The sequence below is a fragment of the Danio aesculapii genome, chromosome 22 (assembly GCF_903798145.1).
Source record: "Danio aesculapii chromosome 22, fDanAes4.1, whole genome shotgun sequence".
Taxonomy (NCBI): domain Eukaryota; kingdom Metazoa; phylum Chordata; class Actinopteri; order Cypriniformes; family Danionidae; genus Danio; species Danio aesculapii.
This window is the reverse complement of record NC_079456.1, coordinates 28,830,394-28,843,755: the sequence shown is the minus strand read 5'-3', so window position 1 is coordinate 28,843,755 and position 13,362 is coordinate 28,830,394. Positions and strand designations below refer to the sequence as shown.

Genomic DNA, 13,362 nt, shown 5'->3' with positions numbered 1-13,362 from the left:
GACTGATTACTGCACTATAAATACAGCACACTAACACACAGTTGTTGCTGAGTCTACAGTAACGGTGAAGTGATGCTGACAACAGGGTGTGCCAAATGCAGGGTTTATTAGCAGGACGATCAGGCAAGCAATGTTCAACACAGAAGCAAACAGATGTATACAGGAAATCCAGAGTCATGGTCGATAAACAGGCAGATGGTCAAAAGGGCAGGCAGCAGACAGGAATGAACAAACTAAACAAAGCTAGGGCCTAACACAGCAAGGCAAAACAAGGAAAACGCATCGTAATGTTCACTATACAGTTTAACAAGACTCAGCAATGAGTGTCTCAAAGTGAGCCGTATATATATATATGTGTGTTTGCATTCAGTCAGGATCAGGAACCGGTTGTGTGTGTGTGTGGTGCATGACTGGTTCTTGTAGTCTATTTACCAGCAGATTTGTAGTCCTATGTGATCTGTGTGTTTACCAGCGATATGCACAGGCTGGATATCTGGTGATCGTGACACTTATACTGTCCGAAACTCAATAGTAGGCCATTGTTAACGTTTGTGTTTGCTTGTGTAACTGTAGTATTTCTATGTTATTTAATGTTTTTTTTGTTAACAATGTAAACTGTAAATAATGTAACATTTTCTTAAATATATACACATGTACATTTATATTTATGTATACATAATCAGAATCAGAAAGAGCTTTATTGCGAGGTATGTTCACATATATGAGGAATTTGTTTTCATGACAGAGCTTCTATAGTGCAACAGGATTACAGAGACAGGACAAAAAACAGATAATAAATATATTTTAAAAAATAGAAGTAAGTAGTGAATGCAAATATACAAAATGTCAAGTGTGTATGTACAGGTACAGGTATATTACTATATGTGACGTTATACGTGCAGCTGTTATGTGCAAATTGGCATGTAAAGTGTGTCTTTAAATAAGTGTATAAAAGTGTATAGCAAGTAGTGATGTTGAATCCACAATTATTATCATCAAGTGTTCATGAGATGGATTGCCTGAGGGAAAAAACTGTTTCTGTGTCGGGCTGTTCTGGTGCGCAGTGCTCTGTAGCGTCGACCAGAAGGTAAAAGTTCAAAGAGGCAGTGTGTTGGGTGTGAGGGGTCTAGAGTGATTTTGGCAGCCCTTTTGCTCGCTCTGGATAAGTAAAGTTCTTGGGGAGTAGGAAGGGTTGTACCAGTGATTCGCTCAGCAGTCCAAACTATTCGACGTAGTCTTTGGAGATCGTATTTAGTAGCTGAGCTAAACCAGACAGTTATTGATGTGCAGATGACTGATTCAATGATGGAGGTGTAGAACTGTTGCAGCAGCTCCTTTGGGAGGTTGAACTTCCTCAGCTGACGAAGAAAGTACAGCCTCTGTTTTTATGACAATGGAGTCAATGTGAGTGTCCCACTTCAGGTCCTGAGAGATGGTGGTGCCCAGGAACCTGAATGACTCCACTGCTGCAACAATGCTGTCCATGATGCTCAGTGGGGGGAGAGCAGGGGGGTTTCTCCTGAAGTCCACTATCATCTCCACTGTTTTGAGCGTGTTGAGCTTCAAGTTGTTGTGACTGCACCAGACAGCCAACTCCTTAACCTCCTGTCTGTAAGCAGACTCAACACCGTCCTGAATGAGGCAGATAAGTGTGGTGTCATTTGCAAACTTCAAGAGTTTGACAGAAGAGTCTTTTGAAGTGCAGTCATTCGTGTACAGGGAGAAGAGCACTGGGGAGAGGACACACCCCTGGATTGTGCGGATACTAGATGAGAATTTTCCCAGCTTCACCAGCTGCTGCCTGTGCGTTAGGAAGCTGTTGATCCACTGACAGACAGAGGTGGGCATAGAGAGCTGAGTTAATTTGGGCAGGAGAAGTTTTGGGATGATAATGTTAAACGCCTAGCTGAAGTCAAAAAAAAAGATCCTCATATAGGTCCCTGGTCTGTCTAGGTGTTGCAGAACATAATGCAGTCTCATATTTACTGTATCATCCACAGACCTTTTTGCTCTGTACGCAAACTGAAGAGAGTTCAGTGAGGGTTCAGTGATGTCCTTCAGGTGGGCCAGCACCAGTTTTTCAAAAGACTTCATGACCACAGATGATAGCGCCACCGGTCTGTAGTCATTTAGTCCTGTAAGTTTGGGTTTCTTGGGATGGGGATGATGGTGGAGCGTTTGAGGCAGGAGGGCACTTCACACAGCACAGGATTTTAAACAGGCTAGTGTTATAAAATCTAGGCCTGATGCTTTTTTCCTCTTCTGTTTCCGGAAGACCTGGCGCACCTAATCTACACTGAACTGAAGTGCAGGTATGGGGGAGGCGGGGGATGGTGGAGGTGTTAACGGTGGCGTGAAGAGCAGTTCAGAGTGGGTGTGGGGGGTTTTCTCAAACCAGCAGTAAAACTCATTCAGGTCGTTTGCAAGTCGTTCATTGTCTACAGTGCTGGGGGATGGTGTCTTGTAGTTTGTGATGTTTTTCAAACTTTTCCACACGGATGCTGAGTCACTGGAAGAGAACTGACTCCTTAGTTTCTCAGAATAGTTCCTTTTTGGGTCCTGGTAGGAATGCACACATCTTCACAGAAACTGCTATAAGATGTTACAGTCTCTGTGAGCTCATCCAGATCGTTTGCAGCAGCTTCAAAAACACTCCAGTCAGTGAGGTCAAAACAGGCTTGTAGATCCCGCTCTGTTTCGTTAGTCCATCTTTTCACAGATCTTAATACAGGTTTGGCTGTTTTCAGTTTCTGCCTGTAGGTTGGAATCAGATGAATCAAACAATGGTCAGAGTGTCCCAAAGCTGCACATTGGACGGAGCGGTATACGCTTATTTCACGCGGCCGCCATTTTAAAGATCTAAAGCGAGGCTGCGGTGGGAAGAAACCCGGAAGTATAGGGCCAGCACTGTAAACATTGCAGTAACATGCTGTGGACTGCAAACCTCCAGCTGTTACCGGAATTTCAAAATGCAGAAATGGTGTAAACATCACTTTAATATCATTCAGTAAGTTTAATTTAAACAATTAAAAAGCAATTTAGCATCAAACAACATCACAATCTCTGCAAGAGTAATATGCTCAAGTGTCCTCCTATAGGCTTCAGTTCATGGCAACGAGTAAACACCGTGGGGACGCTTTCCTACTTCAGCCTATGTAACCCGGTGAGTGATAAAACACTGCAGTCCTCTGTAGCACACCCTCGTGTTGTCTGTAATAGTGTTATCGCGGTACTGAAGTTTTAAAACCGTCTATTTCCCGCTAGCATTGAAACGCCGCTGAGCGCGGATGACTTGACTGGTCTTTACGGCTGCTTCGCGCTCCAGTCTCTGTGTATCTGTGTTTGCACTCAGTTTACCATTCTTCACCCAGTGCAAACACAGATACACGGAGACTGGGGCGCGAAGTAGCCGTGAAGACCAGTCGAGTCATCAAGCAGATCACTCGTCTGTGTTTGTGCTCGGTAAACAGCGGAGGGTGAACTGATGACCTTCTCGGCCAATCACAAGCATTTCTGTTGAGCACGTGAATACAATGGCAAATCAGCGCTGTTTTAAGAAAGCCATCAACAGTGGCTTAAATGTTAGCGGGAAATTGACAGTTTTTGTTTTAATTCAGTATCGTGACAAGTCTAATATAGTGAAAGAATCAGTATATTAACTCGAGTTTGATAAAAGGTGTCTAAAATGTGTGTTTGGGAAAGAAAATGTTAGCTAACTAGTGCCATTTCACTTAACTTAGCTGAAAATTAGCTCTGATATGCCTTTTTATTTTCACCATTTATACAGAACGGACCTTCGGGTCACTCGGAAGGTGGTGAAATGATAAATTTGTGTCACTGTCTCTTCGCTGATAAGATATACAGCCAAGTACACAACGTTCCAATGTAACTTCCAATGATACTTCCGGGTTTCTTCCCACCGCAGCTTCGATTTCGCTTTTAAAAATGGCGGTCGCGTGAAATCAGTCTATACATCCTTTATTGTGGTATAGCAGTGATCCAATATGTTACTGTCTCTTGTGGGACATGTAACATGCTTTCTATATTTTGGCAGTTCACAGGATAGTTTTGCTTTGTTAAAATCCCCGAGAATGATTAAAACAGAGTCCGGGTGTTGTTGCTCTATCACCGTGATCTGATCAGCTACTTTCTGTATCGTCAGGCTCGCGTGCGCGTGCGGAGGAATGGAAACACTGACGAGGATGATTGAGCAGAACTCGCTCGGGGAGTAGAAAAGCTTACAGTTAATAAACAGTGCTTCGAGATCTGGACAGCACATCTTCTTTAAAACTGTTACATCTGTACACCACCTTTCATTGATGTAAAAGCACGTCCCGCCACCGCGTGATTTCCGCGTCGATTCTTCGTCACGATCCGCTCTGAACAGCTGATAGCCCGGTAGGTGAATCGCGTTGTCCGGTATGGTGTCGTTCAGCCAGGTTTCCGTGAAACACAGAGCAGCTGAATGCAGAAAATCCCTGTTTGTCTGAGAGAGCAGAATGAGTTTGTCTATTTTGTTGGTTATAGAGCGGAGATTTGCCAAAAGGAATGCTAGGCAACACGGTCCAAAATCCGCGCTGTCTGAGTTTCACAAGTGCGCCTGCACGCTTTCCTCGTCTGTGCGCTTGAAAGCGTTTGAGCAGCACTGCGGCTCTGCCGACTACAATGTCCAACAGAACATCAGATAAATCCAAGTTTGGAAAAATATTTGGTGGCGTATGCGCCCGAATGTCCAACAATTCATCTCTATTGAAATTATTTGTAGGAATGTGACTCAAGACAGGACAAACTAACAAAAACACAAAAACTAATGCAGAGCACGACACGGAGGTCGGCCATCATCGTCGGCACCATCTTGGAATGCGTATAATAAATATACATATCACACACATATGTATTATTTCAATATTTTGGATGTGATTACTTGCAATTAATTATTTAAGAGCCATATCAGTCTCAGAAATAAAACATATACAAAATATAATACATACATCCACAACACAAGTCACATTTACAAAATTTGTATGTTCAAAACATGAATCAAAAATACACAAATCTAATTTATAAATTCAGAACACGATTCATAAATAAACAAATCAATTCGTAAATTCAAAACACAATTCGTAAACACACAAATCCAATTAGTAAATTCAAAACACGATTCGTAAATACAAAAATCTAATTCATAAACTCAAAAAACAGTTCATTAATACACAAATACAATTCATAAATTCAAAACACGATTGGTAAATACACAAATCTAATTTGTAAATTCCAAAAACAATTTGTGAATACACAAATTCAATTCATAAATTCAAAACACGATTCGTTAATACACAAATCCATTTTGTAAATTTGAAACATGATTTGTAAATACAAAAATCCAATTAGTAAATTCAAAACATGATTTGTAAATACACAAATTAAATTCGTAAATTCAAAACATGACTTGTAAATAGACAAATCCAATTCATAATTTCAAAACACGATTCGTAAATACACAAATCCAATTCATAAATACAAAACATGATTCATAAATACACAAATCTAACTCATAAATTCAAAACAGAATTTGTAAATACACAAATCTAATTCTAAAATTCAAAACATGATTCACAATATGCACAAATCCAATTCATATGAAAAAATATTTATGATTTTTACTTGTGAATTCACAAATTGTGTGCTGCATTTATGAATTGTGTTTTGAATTTACAAATTGGATTTTGTAAATGTGAATTGTGCTGTGCATGTATGAATTTATTTTGTAAATGTATTATTTTTGGGACTGATCTGGCTCCACAATTGTTACCCAGCACTAGTATTTATTGATTATTTATAAGAATTTGACATTAAAAATGATGCATTCTAAAAATAAAAATCCCCTATGAATCAATTTAGGGTAAATGATTGGCTTGAAGCATGTCTTTCACATAAAAAAAAGTTTCAAAAGCACTTATTCCCAAGTGATTACGAGTGATTATAATATGACTGCACATCTGAAGCTCATGAGGCTTTCTGTAAGGGAACACTTGAGCCCAGAACAAAATGTGCACAATAAAATAATAAAATTGCAGTAAAAGCCCATGAGCATAACACCATCAAGGGAGAAACTTTAGTAAGAGTGAGCAGAAGTAAACTGAGTCAGGCCTGTACCTGCAGTGTCTGTCCGATGCGCTTCAGTGGAGCAGATTTAACTGGAGGAATGAGACTCGCCAGCGACGTCACCCGAGACAGTGGCTTCACCCGCTTGGTGCTGGGTTCCTGAAGATCACAAACACAGCAGATGAACACCTTAGGCCTCATCCCACACCTGCAGATACTGACTCATGTGACACGTGGGTTCGGCCTGTCTGACTGACTCTCTGTACAATAATGTGATGCTCATGCAAATAATGTTTTAAGGCTGTGATTAAAAGGAGACTGCATGTTTCAGGCAGTTAAAGATGCCTCTGGGTCGAAAACATGTCAGGGTAAAAAAAAAACTCTATGGAAGCAAAAAGAAAACAAACCAATCAAATTTAGCTATGGAAACTTGATTTCACATGTTGATATTTCATAAAAACTTGTCTGAATCCAAATTTTGTCAAAAATTAGGCTAATATTTAATAATTCAGGGGAAATTTGTTCCTCGTTGCTGTCGCCAGTGGCTTGCTTGGTTTTGGGACTTGTGGAGCTGCGCATCGGTGGATTTGCTCTTCAGTGTTTGGACTTTAAGCAGTGATAATTAAACTACACTGAAATGAACCAAACTGAAACTAAACTAAACTAAACTCTGAAAACAGTTTCAATTTATAAGAAATTCTATGTTAAGCTGCTTTGACACAATCTACATTGTAAAGGCGCTAATTAGTTAATACTAATTATTAAATAATAATTAGTATTAACATGTCAAATTTGGTGGTCCTCCTTTATGTTCCAAATTTTAAAACATTTATTATCTACTAACCATATCTAAAATGACTCGATGTCAATCAAAATATTGAATAAATGTAAAAAATACATTACCATTTTATTTAACATTTCATTTTTAACATTAACAATTTTAACCATCGAACGTGGATGCCCATTGAGATCCCATATCTTTGTGATTGAACCAATAACCAAGAGTTATGCCGAGTTCAGACTGCATGATTTTAGCCCCGATTTTGACTCGCCGTCAGGTTTTTGGAAATCGGTGACAAATGCCTGAAATCACAGGCAAATCGGTGCTCATTCACATGAGTAACAATCACACAATGTGAACTATTTGAGAGAATCGCAGATGAGTGCTAAATATCTGGAGCTGTCGGCAATTCAAATCATGCCGTGTGAAATGAGTTTTGACTAAAAATAACATCAGCGATCACCTACAGCTAATGAGAGAGCAGCATCCACTAGTATGGGTACCTGCAGGCCAGCGGGAGGTTGGGGGAGAGGTTAAAAGCACTCACATACACATACATTTAACATTTACTAAATCACTTTCTCTCACAGCAAGAAGGTCGCTGGTTCAAGTCCCGGCTGGGTCAGGTCAGCATATCTGTGTTGTTACATCCTGAGACGTAACTTTGGTGGGCACAATGTGCTTTGCTTTGTTTTTTCCCTGACTGTTATACATTCTTCAGCATTCTTGCGTCCTCGTGTTACGTCATCACCAACTGCCAAAGTTCTGTTACAAAACTCAAGACCGCAAAAACGGAGGACGTGTGAAAGTTCCCGCGTAAATCCTGACCTGCGAAATCACATGATTGCGTGAGACCAATTGAGGATCAAAACATCACCGCTCTGGACAATAATTTAAAACATGGACCAATTGCTTGCTTTTTTAATGTCTAATCATCTTGTTTAATTCCACCCCTTTTTGCAGCACCGTACTACAAAATTTCACACACACAAGGAAAATGAGTGAATGAACGAAATCACTGATATTTACTAACTGCCACCGTAAGTGTCTAACAAAAAAAGTTACCGAATTAAACTTTAGTTTTTTGGTTTGAATGTATATATGGTGTTTTTTTATTTTATTTTATTTTATTTTTAAATAAGCATTGCTCATATTTTGTGTTCGCAATAGTTAAGGTCTCTGCATATTCAAACAAATTTGCATATTCAAATTTAGTTTTAAGCTGTTTTCAGTTTATTTGGACCCAACAAATGGAGGAAAACTATTGGTAATTTGGCAGGAGCGCCTGTGTCTGTTTGACGTGTCATCTGAGCAATACCACAACCGGGCTAAAAAGGAAAAAAAGTTAAGGAGAAATTGCTAATTCCCTTCAAACCCAGGTGAGCAAATATGTACATTTTCTACCCAATTAAAGGCTTCTTTCTCATTATGTAGGTAATAACAAAAAATATAATACGTTTTTGTTGTAAGATGTAGTTTGGACAAAGTTGTTGGTGATGCTTAGTCATGCTTAGTCAACCCCCTGTCGCCGATCCATTTTGCAGTGTAAACAAAGCAGCGACAAAACGCTAGCCCTGATAGTCATGCAGTGTGAAAATATCTGTGACACGATTACTTTGAAAAATCATGCAGTCTGAACTCGGCATTAGTTGCAACCAAGCGGCAACCTCCCGCTCTCCCTCGGGAAGCCAATACGGAAGTAACTGAAACAGCAATTCATGAAAATTCCGCTAGTACTGGCTCCATAACAGAGCAAATTTTAATTGAGCCCACTGTTAGAATGGCCAACTTTACAGCAGAAAAAAAGGTGTTTACAGCCTGGTACAAAGAACGATTTTGGTTTATATAGCTAATCTTACCCTTCATGACAACTGTGAGGGGGGTGAATTTTTTTATAACTCATCTGTTTCCTTTATATAAGTTTATATTAAGTTTGCATAATTAAGGGTGTGGCCACTTGAGTGAAAGTTAGGTCTTGCTGGTCGCCGTCACTTTACCTCAGCTGACTCCGGCAGATTAGCCACCAAACTCGACATATTAATCATATTTTTGTGTTGTTTTATGTGGCTTTACATAGTCAGTTGTCTTTTGGACTTATTTCTTACAATTATCGGATGATATAGGATGCTGTATGCACTTAATTGTGCTTACAAACCAATAATGTGGCCTCGTTTCCCATGTGAGTAAAGTTATATACTTATATACAGTACCATCTCTATAAATGTATTTGTTTTATTTACGATCATTTACCATTTATATTTTTCTTTAGACCTGTAATGCACTCCAGAATCTGACATATTGATTAGCTGTGGGGTCTAGATCAGTCATCTGAAGCGTTATCATACAGTGTTATGCCTGGATTTCATCAATATCCTTGCATTTACTAACACAGAATATATCTGAAGTATTTGGATGTAATTTGCGTTTTCCTCCAGTAGAAAAACGTCATAAGGACAATGTTTAGTGGCTCAATGTATTACAGCAGTGTTTTTAAAAGTCTAAACACTTTACTGATGTTGTGTACACCAAGCACATGTGGTCAGAATACAAACGAGTCACAGGTTATAAAGTATTAAGCGTTTTCCCAAAGTAAAATTTGTCTAAAAACAGGTCTAAGCAAAATGCCAGCAGGTGTCTGTAGCTCCGCTCACTCTCCGCCTCTTTGCCCTTGTTTGGTATCCCGCTGTGGGTGCGATAACGCGTGAACAAAATGGTGACGGTTGGCCACGCCTACTTGTGGCTTCTTTTGCAATGTTCAGAAACCTATGGGTGACGTCACGGATACTACGTCTATATATTTTACAGTCTATGGTTGCAACACAGGCTCATTGTGAATGCGTAGCCCCATATACATTTCGGGAGAGTATGAACTATGGCTGTGTTTCGTCTTTAAAAACAGCCAAAAAAAAAAAAAAACGAGCTCCTGGAACGTATTTTGCAATCTCCAGAAATGTAGACAGTGGTACGTATCGATAAAGAGCATGCATCTAAAATTCAGGTATCTTTAATACTTTACAGTCACACTAAATTGAAAAAGATTTACACTTTAAAAAAACACTGGGCTGTTTCAATCCAAATTTGGGTCAAATATGGAAATTAAACAAATTAAGTTTTTAACCATTTCATCTTTCAATTCAATTCATCTTTATTTCTGAAGCGCTTTCACAATGTAGATTGTGTCAAAGCAGCTTGACATAGAAGATTATAGTAAACTGAAACAGTGTCAGTTCAGTTTTCAGAGTTGAAGTTCAGTTTAGTTCAGTTCAGTGTGGTTTAATATTCACTGCTCAGAGTCCAAACACTGAAGAGCAAATTCATCAATGTGCAGCTCCACAAGTCCCAAACCATGCAAGCCAGTGGCAAGGAACAAACTAAACCAATTGATGAAAGTGAAGGGAAAAAACCTTGAGAGAAACCAGGCTCAGTTGGGCACGACCATTTATCCTCTGGCCAAACTTGGTCAAACCATTGATTGCGTTTATCCGAATAAGACTCACAACACTGTGATACAGTACAAGATCTCTAGCCAGTTTTCTACACATTGCTAGTTCTTCACCTATTCATTCATTCATTTTCTTTTCGGCTTAGTCCCTTTACTAATCAGGGGTCGCCACAGAGTTCAATTCAATTCACCTTTATTTGTATAGCGCTTTTACAATGTAGATTGTGTCAAAGCAGCTTCACATAAAAGGTCATAGTAAATTGGAACAGTGTAGTTCAGTTTGTAGTGTTTAAGTTCAGTTCAGTTCAGTGTGGTTAAAAAATCACTACGGAGAGTCCAAACACTGAAGAGCAAATCCAACGATGCGCAGCTCAACCGATCCCAAACCATGCAAGCTAGAGGCAACAGCGGAGAGGGAAAAAAACTTTACTAATTGGCGAAAGTGAAGAAAAAAAACCTTGAGAGAAACCGGACTCAGTTGGGTACGACCATTTTAATTTCTCTGCTGGCCAATGAGAGGAATGAGAGGAAACAGAAGAATGAACTGGCAACTTATCCAACATATGCTTTATGCAGCAGATGCCCTTCCAGCTGCAATCCATCACTGGGAAACATCCATACACACTCATTCACACACATACACAACGGACAATTTAGCTTACCCAATTCACCTATACCTATACCTCATGTTTTTTGGACTTGTGGGGGAAACCGGAGCACCTGGAGGACACCCACATGAATACGGGGAGAGCATGCAAACTCCACACAGAAACGCCATCTGACCCAGCCGAGGCTGGAACCAGCGACCTTCTTGCTGTGAGGCAAACGTGCTACCCACTGCACCACCGTGCAGCCCCTTCTTCAGCCATTCCTCTTCAAAAAAAAAATTTTAAAAATCAGCTGTATGAAAAGTGACCCAACTTTGCAATTTTTTAATAAAATGAGGTACTTAATACACTCATTGAGTCACTCTGGGATCCATAGTCTGTGGATTAGAGCCTACACAGAGCCTTAAAGATTAAAACAACAAAAGAAACATCTGGTTTCTTTTTTGGTTTTGGTTTCAGAAGTGATTAAAAAAACATTGAAAAGCCTTTCCTAAGGTTAATATGTTGCCAACAGGCAACATGGTGGCTCAGTGGTTAGGACTGTCACCTCACAGCAAGAAGATCACTGGTTCGAGTCCCGGCTGGGTCAGTTGCCGTTTCTGTGTGGAGTTTGCATGTTCTCCCTGTGTTGGCGTGGGTTTCCTCCGGGTGCTCCGGTTTCCCTCACAGTCCAAACACATGAGCTATAGGTAAACTAATGAACTAAATTGGCTATAGTGTGTGAGTCTGTGTGTTTGAATGTGAGTGTGTATGGATGTTTCCCTGTACTGGGTTGAGGCTGGAAGGGCATCTGTTGTGTAAAACATATGCTGGATAAGTTGGCGGTTCATTCTGCTGTGGCGACCCCTAATAAATAAAGGGACTAAGCCAAAGGAAAATAAAGGAATGAATATGTTACCAACCTCCTCCAAACCAGACACTTTTTGACCTCAGAAAATCATGAAAGCAATTTAAAACAGTTTTTACTGTTGTAGAAAAACATAGCAGAGTGGATTAACATATCTAAAAGCTCTTATGCTTCTTTATAGCAACATTTCACATAGTTGAAATTTAGCACTTAAAAGAATTTACTCTCGCTTCTCGTCAAAAACTTGTCGGAGATTCTTTTTTTGTTCAATCACAAAAAGAAGATATTTAACCATTAACTTCCATCATATTTGTTTTTCTTATGATGGAGGTGAACAGTTACAGGTTTCTAACATTTTCTATAAAAATATATATTTTATTTTGGGTTCAACAGAAAAAAGAAACTTATAAAGGTTTGAAACTACTTTGGTGTGAGTGAATTGTGAGTAAATAAAATTTTTTTGGCTGAATTATTCCTTTAAATTGGTTCCCATGATTCCCAGCCAATGAACCACTTTTAGGGCTCTATTTTAAAGCAAATGCATTAAGGCCATGACCGAATCCACCTTGGCCTCTTTACTCTCTCTTTACTTTACTTTTACTCTTTACTTTACTCCTTTACTTTTGTGGAGTAATGAAACGGTGGAAACTCACTCCACTAAAGGCATCCATTAGCCTACATATTTAATGTTGCTTGTTAAGTGCAAAGATTTGTCAAAACTATTTCTAAATTCAGTTCTAATTTCCAGCAAATGAACAAATTAACTATAATAATATATCCAAAGTTACAGTTAAAGTCAGAATTATTACCCCCCTTTGATTTTTTTTCTTTTTTAAATATTTCCCAAATGATGTTTAACAGAGCAAGGAAATTTTCACAGTATGTCTGATAATATTTTTTTCTTCTGGAGAAAGTCTTATTTGTTTTATTTCAGCTAGAATAAAAGCAGTTTTAAATTTTTTATGAACCATTTTAAGGTCAAAAATATAAGTCCTTTTAAGCATTTTTTTTCAACTGTCTACAGAACAAACCATCATTATACAATAACTTGTCTAATTACCCTAATCTGCCTAGTTAACCTGATTAAACTAGTTAAGCTTTTAAATGTCACTTTAAACTCTATAGAAGTGTCGAAAAATATCTAGTAAAATATTATTTACTCTCATCATGACAAAGATAAAATAAATCTGTTATTAGAAATAAGTTATTAAAACTATTATGTTTAGAAAAAAAATCTTCTCTCCGTTAAACAGAAAATGGGGGAAAAAAATAAATAGAGGGGCTAATAATTCAGGGGGCTAATAATTCTGACTTCAACTGTATATCCAAACACACGTTCTTATGCCCTATATGGTGATGCAGATGTCTCCAAAACCTGACAGGATGACAAATCAAATCTTGTTTTTATTAAAACAAATATAAATATGCATATAATAAATGAAGAAGATGAAGATGAGATGAAGAAGGCATGGAGGTAGTGGTTTTTATAATTACTGTATGTAGAAAATTATAATTTTTGTAATATTTTAATTTGTTAATTGTTTTCATTTGTGAATATATTTGTGTATTGCTGTACATC

At 38.6% G+C, this 13,362-nt stretch overlaps 1 protein-coding gene across 3 annotated transcripts in view; it reads right to left on the bottom strand.

Annotated features, from left to right (window-relative positions):
* Positions 1-13,362, bottom strand: part of arhgef3 (Rho guanine nucleotide exchange factor (GEF) 3) — a 175,578-nt gene that overhangs the window by 28,471 nt on the left and 133,745 nt on the right. For all 3 annotated transcript variants that reach the window (XM_056447652.1, XM_056447654.1, XM_056447653.1), the window contains one exon: positions 6,157-6,264. In XM_056447652.1, the coding sequence (XP_056303627.1) occupies positions 6,157-6,264 (108 nt within the window). The remainder of the gene's footprint in view (positions 1-6,156; positions 6,265-13,362) is intronic.